The sequence below is a fragment of the Sylvia atricapilla genome, chromosome 7 (genome assembly GCF_009819655.1).
Source record: "Sylvia atricapilla isolate bSylAtr1 chromosome 7, bSylAtr1.pri, whole genome shotgun sequence".
In the NCBI taxonomy this organism is placed as follows: Eukaryota; Metazoa; Chordata; class Aves; order Passeriformes; family Sylviidae; genus Sylvia; species Sylvia atricapilla.
In genome coordinates this window covers 22,914,357-22,922,754 of record NC_089146.1, presented here as the reverse complement: position 1 = coordinate 22,922,754, position 8,398 = coordinate 22,914,357, and the positions used below count along the sequence as shown (strand labels likewise).

Sequence of the window (8,398 nt, the reverse complement as noted above, 5' to 3'; positions counted from 1 at the left end):
GCTGCTGTCTATCTTTGCTAACAGGACACTGATGTGGCTTGGTCACACATTAAAGTGTTTTCCAAAACCAGGGTCAGAGTCTAGTTCCCAGTCTGAGAAGAGGAATTGGGAATTTCTCCAACCTGGGAAAGAGGCTGCCCCTGGTGTACTTACATTTTAGGATGAGGATAAAAGAAGAAAAGTGTATGACAGCTGCTACTCTCTTTGCTTAGTGCACTCAGAGTGGTTCTGGTTGACAGGCATCAGAGAAGACCTACAACAGAGGTGACACACCACCATCTCACAGTCCCTAAAAAGAGCTGAGAGCTCAAAAATTTCTCTCTCACAGGTGTAAATAGCTCCCAAATCTGTTTCCCTGACTCACCTGTTGTTTAAGGCATCATCTTTGAGATCTCTCCTACTAGAGTAATGCTTATCAAACAAGTGAATTTCCCTCTAATAGTGCTCCAAAAGGCAAGTACAGTGTGAGTTCTGTGCTCTCCAGGTCCAGGCTGGGAGCACAGGAGAGTGGGGAGAATGGGAGCTTTAATGGCAAAAAAAAAAATTCCCTGCACATTTAATGGCACTCCATTTGTTTGGGGGTGTTACACCAGACTAACACACAGCATTTCCCATGTTAACTCCTCCAGGTACTGGATGCAATGGTGCACCTGCATTGATGCAGCCTAAAGAGCATCAGATCACACAACAGGTCTGAGGGTGGACAAACTGACTGACTGTGTCTTCACTGCTCCATGCTGCCTTTGGGTAATTGGATTAAACCTGCTTTTGGGCAGTAGTGAGGTTTCTGCCTTTGCTATCCATTTGGGAACTTTGTCACAGGACTACAGAGCATCTGTAGTGAGCAAATCCTAGCAAGGAGCCTGGACCAAGAAGAATCAGTCCAAGTGGACTGAACAGCCAGGCCCTGCTGCTGCCTTGAGCTATGGAGGAAGGAGGTTCTGCATTACCTGTTCAGCACTAGCCAAAGCCCAGAGGAATACAGAAAGCCTGCTGTGACGTAGGAGACCTGACATGCAGAGTATTATTGGAAGGGAAGAGAGGGCTTGGACTTCTCATGAGAAGGATCCAGGACCCATGTGAAGGGCCAAGGCACTCAGGGTGAGTTCAGGAGCTGGCAGTGCTGTATCTCTGTATCTCTGACAACAGGAACAGCTCAGCCCTGGGGCTCAGTAACGGTTACACAGGCAGGGCTCCTGCACAGAGAGGAGTTCTTCTGGCGTGGAGCTGGGTGAGCCACAGTACCCCAGCACAGCAGGCAACTGCCCTCTGCTGAGCGGGGCAAAAGCCCTCCACAGCACCTTTTGCACAGACTTCTCTTAGGATGAGGGAAGAAGATGCAGCTCTGGTCTTGGCTGGGTCCTGGCACTGGGAAACAAGGCATGAGGGTTTGGAGAGGGACACCAAAGCTGCATCCTCACCAGAGCTGGATGGCTGCATGAGCCTCATGTTGCAGAGTCCACAGTTTATGGGCAAAACAGGGGAGATGCTGCAAACGCAGCCCTACTGCTTGGCACAGCTATCCTGCAGCTCCTGCTTGGGAGCAGCAGCTGGAACCCAGCACCAGCCTGTTCTGAGCTGGCCACTGGGATTTCTCACAACTCACACTGCCACCTCCCGGCTGTGACAAACGGGCTCCTTCATTGTGACACCTCTTGCAGCCTGACGGAAACCCTCGGGGCTAAGCCTAGGCTCAGAGGGTCCCCTTTCCGACGTGACAGCATTGCAATTTGCAAAGGGAAGACCTTGTCCAGGACTCACAAACCCAGACGCATGAATTATGTATGTTACACACGGTGCCAGTGTCTGAGGTGAAGTTGCTTTTATTGGGTTGCTGTGTGTGCTGATGGTGCTGCAGCTGCCCCCTCGGGCTGGTCACTGTAGGTCACCTGCAGCCACCACTGGAAGCAAGGAGGGGAGGAGGATTCAGTACCTACATCCTACTGATGTCATCACCTCGTTGCCCAGATGTCAGTCATTCCTCAGCTACATTTAAATGCAGATTCCACTCCTCTCAGCTGGTACAGACTGAGAGTAGTGAGAATTATCACAGTGGCTGTCCATGTGCTCCCTGCATAGAATTTTCTCTGATGATGTGGCCAGCCACAGAAAGGAGAGATCTCATGAACTCTGCTGTGGAGTTGTCTCAAATTGGTGCTGAGAACATAATCAGAACATATCTCCTCGGAGAAAGCCAGCATGCTGAGCTAAGGTCATGGTGTGGGAGGGTCCACGTTGCTCTGGACATCACAGGGATGAAGAATGGAGAGAGCTGATGTGCTTGAAGAGCTTTAGCAGCATAGTAGCCTGCAGCTACACTCTGAAGGACGGGGGTGCCGGGTTGGTCATTCTGAAGAAGAGATGGCAGCTCTGGAGATGATATCTACATCCAACAACCCTCTTCCATTAACCCTCAATCCCGTCTCTCTGCACTTCTGCCAAGCTAGGGCAAACCCTTATGCTTTTCACACTCAGGTCCAAATCTACTTTCCTCAGCAGGTCCAAATCTACTTTCTTCAACCTAACTAGATCCCACACCACAGTGGACTATGAAAACTTCACTCCCTTTCTGCTGTCAGAGGCTGTGCTGCCTGCTCCTTGACCCTTTTCCCAAAGGACCATCCTTGTGCTAGGTTCTCCAGTGCCTCAGGCCAGCTGTTCACCCATAGAGCCCTGCCCCAGAGCTGCACGAGGGTCTCATGCCCAGAGAAAGGCTGTACTGTTACTGCATCTACCCTGTGGCTCAGGACAAGCCAAAAGAGAGCAGAGACTTTGGGAGTGAATTCTTCATTTTGCACAGGCAGCCTTGGCATTGCTAGGCAGGGATTCAGCTAACCCACATAGTCTAGAAAATGGGTTGTGCTTCAGCCTGACATGTTAAGGACAAGTCCTGTCCCCCACCAGAGCACAGATACACTCTGCTACCTTCGGGAGGGCTGGGCGGGTAAAGCAACGACCCTGGGCTGGGCTGTCAGCACCACCTCCCCACGGCTGGCTTCGATCAGGATATTCTGCAGTGTGTTTTCCAGCACCAGCTCCACAAGGTTCCCAACAGCTGGGTGCCTAGAAAGACAGAAGTACAGTAGAGGACCACTATCAGAAAGCAGATAACGCAGCCTGTTTGCTGTGACTCCTGCCAGGAATCATCAGGCACAACAGTGGAGCACACACTGTTTCCTACACACTGAGACCAACGAACCAAAGACTTGAGTAATAGCTTGCTGACCCTTGTCCCAGAACTGTCACCAGCTGGTGACCTTAGACAGAGCTGGGTGACTATATTTTACTGGTTTCTTCCTCCAAGCTGTACTATAGCTGCTATTAGTGAATAATGCTTGTAGCAGTGTACAAGGGAGCAGCCATAGCAATTGCAAGATGGTGAAATAGTGCAGTGAAAATAAAAGGTAAGATAAGCACATACTGCACCCTAATGTCTAATATGGCCTGGGCTGCCTGAGAGCAAAGCAGATTTCATTCACTGCCAGCATCCTGGCACTGCCCATGGCTCAAACTCAGACACAGTAAACCTCTCCCCACAAACCACATTTGGGAGAGGGTGACTAGATGGGCTACTATCAACTTCCACCCAGACAACACAGAACACACCAGCAGAAATTCTGCAGGGCTGAAGGAGAAATGGATTTCTGGCCAGGCAGTGTACTACCATGGCTCTCTTGACTGTGCAGCTCTTGGCTTTTATGTGTGAGCTCTTCCTCACCTACTTATTATCTCCTTTTCTGTCAACTGCTTATGGTGAAAAGTCTTGCAAGACTCCTGAAAATCACTGTGAGAGGTTTCCTGACTAATTTTTTTCCTCTCTCCATCCTTCTCAAGGTCAAGATCTGTTGAAGCAGAGACTCTGGAGGAGATTGTGAAGCCCTCTGAACTGTCCTGGAGCTCTGCTGATTTTGCAGACCGGAACTGGGAGAAATAAGGAATAGGCTCATCTTGGATTTTTCTCACTGACTTCTGGAACTGGCCGTTCTCCAAGAGGCTTCTAGGAAGAGAAAATAAAGGATAAGTTCCAGCAAATCAGTACTCTGTATGACCCAGAGGATTATTACAAGACACCACAAATCAGAGGAAACCACTTAGTGATGCCAGTGTTTAGTCTGTACCTTCTTGCTTTCTGGGCCTAAAGGAAGCAGCAAGAAGGCTTGAGCCAGTGAAACTACCTGTTTCCCCAGTGCTGACTCTTTACATTTGTGCAGCTCACAAACTGAACAGGGGTAACCCAACATAGCCTGCTTCCAAGATCACAACAGGTAGAGTTCCTTGGTTCCTGGAAACTCTGAAAAGATGCACTCAGCCCCTCTCTGAGGAAGAAGCCCCTGCCTTGGCTGTCACTCCAGGATGTGAGCTCATAGTCCCCAAGACAGCCTTTGACAGAACAGTCTGGCAACAAGAGTGGACAGATTCCTCTAGGATTAGCAGAGGGCTGGCCATGCTGCACACATTGTCTGGAGGACAGGGGCTCCAACCCAGGTGAGGGTGAAGGGACACACACCTGATGACACCTGTGAGTATGTCAGTCACAACCTCCAGCTCCTCTTTAGAAGCAGCAGCCAGGGACAGGCATTTGGGCTCTGTGTCCGTCCTGTTTCCATGCCTACTTCCATCCACAGATTTGCTCTCTGAGGGCTGGGAGCTGAAAGGGCTGGAAAAGGAGGAGTTGTTCCATCAATGGCAGTGCTACAGAACCAAACTCTCAAAGACCAGCATCCTCCTGGCACTGCAGCAGCATGTCAGGCAAGCAGTGCAGGCAAGCAGGGGAGAGGTGGGAGCTATCGTATTTGTTACAGGAGCAGGGACACTGTCATAAAAGAGGAAGACTGAGCTCTCTGACAGTTGCATCAAGAGGAGAAACAGGTCATGTCAGCTAACGCTGGGGAAAGCAAGACAACTTCTTACCTCATTCTGAGGCACTAGAGAGGAGCAGAGCAGAGCACCAAGTTCAGTGCACATCAGAGCATGGGCAGCCCCGGCTCAGATGAGGCTGCCAACCCAAAAAACTCTCTCTCTTACCGGGACAAGAAGTATCTGGGAAATTCCAAGGCGAAGTTGCTGAGAAATTCCTCAATAGCGTAGGACCTGGCTGATACATCAAGGTGTAAGAGCAAAGGCGTGGGAGGCTCTGGTTTGACCCGCACCTGGGGAGCGTCTTTATCCAACAGCAGCCCCCTTTCAGTGTGTCCAGGTGGCTGACTGGGTGTAGGGTGGTTTTTAATAGGGGGTAATGTCTGTTGGAGAGAAAGAAATGGCAGGCATATAGTTGGTCCTTTGGCCACAAGTAGGCTGGTGTAAGTTTGAGCACAGGCACGAGAACTGAAAGCCTAGCAACCAGAGCCACCAGATGCTGGGTGTCAAAATGTTCTTAGTTCCACAGTACTGATAACAGGCATGAGCAGCCATAGTGGAAATCAGGTCTGTTCCCTTCTCACTGACCAGTGTGCCAGTCCCAGATGTCAACAGGGCTTCAGGGTCTCCCTAAGGTACATGAGGCTGTTGTTCTCCAATCCATCACTCTGGAAGCTCTTGCAAGCACACTGGGAGTGCTGCAGGAGACATTATGTACATGGATGGAATGCATGGGGAAACTATCCTCCCCCAAATCTGAAGGGAAACCAGGAACTGACTCTAGCCACACTACATGGGCCAACTTGGGGTTGCGTTACCAGCAATCAGGTTGGGGGAAGTTTCTTGGAGCAGTAGCCAGGATGCCTGGGCCAGAAGGACACCACTGAGATTTGAAGAAGTCCTCAGGCATTGCAAAACTTTAATAATCTTTAAGACATGTCTGTCCTGCCTCTGAGAATGAGGCTAGAGCCCTTCACTTCTCCTTACACAGACACAGCAGGTTCCAAATTATCACTGGAGGTTAAAACCCTAGAGGACTAAATGAAATTGTTTTTACCTTTTTGCAGCCATCCTTATGCTCCTCCATGCCTTGACCTGCATCACTGATCACACCAAACAGCACAGGGCAAACAGTCCAATCTAGATCTGCCCAGAGCTGATTCCTTCACACAGAACAGTGCAGGGCATGCAGAGGCATTCCATGGGGTCTCAGGAGCACCGCTATAGCCTCACTGTGGTTGCATTCCTCAGATAACAAGCTGCATCTCCTTGCTGCCTCAATCCTCTTAGACCCAGCCTCCTCTCAGCTCCCCTAAATCTTTCCACATCTTGGGTTAGCTTTGAGCCTGTCTTTCCCACAGCATGTCCTGCTGATGGCTATAGGTGCTGCTGGCTCTTCCTTTGGGCCCAGGTAGTTCTGCAGAGCACTCACTGGGACTTTGCTTCACACCTTCCCACCACTGCTGGAAAAGCTGTCTTGCAGCAGTGCATACAGTTGTGCACTTGAGTGAAAACTGATGAACCAGCAAATTGAGCTTTAAAGCTTTCTGTGTATTTAAACCAAGGCAGTCCCTGCCTGCAGCTTCTCCTGAGGAAGAGCACAGCTCTTCTTGAGGTGAAGACAAAGTCTGCACCACCTTCTGCCAGGGTCCTGCTGCTTTCTGCTGTGGCACACATTCCATTGTGGCCCCAGAATAAAACCAGTACAGGTACCGATTGCCCTGTCTGTGTGCATCTTTTCTGCTTATTTGAAACCTTTCCCCTTTTCTCAAGTCATGGGAGCATGTTTGATGCCAATTTCAGTTCTCATTCACCTCAGCTGGAAAGTTACTGGCCAGAGAACACAGCCAGACAGTCTGATTCTTCTGGCTCCTCCAAACAGTCTGTCTCCCAAAGCCTTGAAGCTACAAATCCTGCTGTGCTCTCTGTCCAGACTCCCACATTGTGATATCCAGCATCTGCCTCTTTTCTAAAGCAGTCAGTTTGATTCTACTATGAGTGAGACAGGCCTGACTTACCTTGTATTTCCTGATCACAGCTGAGGATTCAGGAAGATTTTCTGTTCCAGCAGAATCTGATAACCTCTGAAAAATAAAATTAAATAAAATTTAAAATAAAATAAAATAAAATAAAATAATAATAATAATAATAAAAAGAATTAGCATGTGGGGAAGACATGGAGCAGAACAAGACTTTAGGAATTATTTTTAACTTTGTGCCAGCTGAGAGTCAATGATCTCATTCTCCATTCTTCACTCAGACCACATTCTTACTGCTAGCTACACATTTCTCTCCAGTGTTTATTCATGGTTAAAAATCGAACCACTGGTTTCCAGAGCCACTGGCTTTGTTTTTCCAAAGGCTTCTCATGCACTTCCAAATTTTGGATGGCCACTAGCAATTTCAGAGTTTGTAAGATGATTCTTGGCTAGAAAACAAGATCTCATTTTCCACTAACCACAGATCAGCTTTGAGGTCTTTAACACATCAGAGCCTCATGTCCTCTTAGCAATTTGCCTAGGTTTTCCTAAAGAATGTTTCTTGTCAACACTGGCTGCTGTTTTTTGAGGCAAGCTAAGCTGGTGCAAGGCTCTGAGAGCACTTACCACTGAAGGTGATGTTGGCTTCTTCTTACTCCCAAGATCCTTCTCTGTGATGGTGAATTCCACAGCCTGCCGTTCCTTCTCCTTTTCCCACTCATGCAGGTCGCTCTCATACTGAGCCAGGGACTCCTGGATGTGCACCTATAAAACAAACCATAACTGAAGGGAGCAGGGCTAGAAAAGAGTTGCAAATAATAGTCTCTGACTCAAGTCCATGCCTACTTCTCCCCTTCAGGAGCTCTCAGAAAGAAACTCACTTGTTTTCCATGTATTCCAATGACAGGAAGAGGAAAAAACTCAGAGAAGATATACTCTCTTGCCAAAGAAAACCTGGAAAGTGTCAAGGGGGACACTACTATTGATCTGTGCCCCCAATAATATTAAAGCAGCGAGACTTGTTTTTTACAGATATCAAGTCTTTGGCATCCACTGAAAGCCATTCCCACTCAAACCATCACTTCTAGCAGCTGGGTTCCCCTCAAAAAGCTATGCATTGCAAAATTATACTTCATCTAGTGAGCCACATGGACAGCAAGATGCTTAAAGCATCAGGAAGGACGAAGCTAAGTGTCTTCAGGAATGAGAAGTGTGAATCAAAGACGGATTCCTTCAGCTGGAAGCAGCAGGCAGCTGACAGCTGGGGTCAGCCATTTGGGAACCACAATAACATGCCCAGGTCATGGTAATACACAGGTGCCTCGTGGGTCTCACCTCACACACCAGATTTATTCTGCAGAAGGAGGGATTCCCTGTAGGTTGCAGTGTGATGAAGCAGGGGATACTCTCTCCAGGCTGTGCAACCCCTGACTCTGGAGCAATCTCCAACGCCTGGGTTTAGGGGCAGAGAGGGAGGAGAATAAAATTTAAGAAAACAGAAAAAAACCCAGAGGAGCTATTTCACTGTCCTGGTACCTTCCTGTGTGCTTTCTCTTTCCAGG

General features: G+C 48.7%; 1 protein-coding gene across 1 annotated transcript in view; it reads right to left on the bottom strand.

Moving 5' to 3' along the window:
* Positions 1-1,817: 1,817 nt before the first annotated feature.
* The window catches only part of CFAP65 (cilia and flagella associated protein 65), a 31,426-nt gene continuing 24,845 nt past the window's right edge, over positions 1,818-8,398 (bottom strand). The window contains exons 25-32 of the mRNA XM_066322952.1: positions 8,172-8,288; positions 7,464-7,601; positions 6,876-6,941; positions 5,026-5,240; positions 4,508-4,657; positions 3,719-3,997; positions 2,926-3,063; positions 1,818-2,350 (exon numbers count right to left, since the gene is read on the bottom strand). Of these exons, the coding sequence (XP_066179049.1) occupies positions 2,314-2,350; positions 2,926-3,063; positions 3,719-3,997; positions 4,508-4,657; positions 5,026-5,240; positions 6,876-6,941; positions 7,464-7,601; positions 8,172-8,288 (1,140 nt within the window). The 3' untranslated portion in view covers positions 1,818-2,313. The remainder of the gene's footprint in view (positions 2,351-2,925; positions 3,064-3,718; positions 3,998-4,507; positions 4,658-5,025; positions 5,241-6,875; positions 6,942-7,463; positions 7,602-8,171; positions 8,289-8,398) is intronic.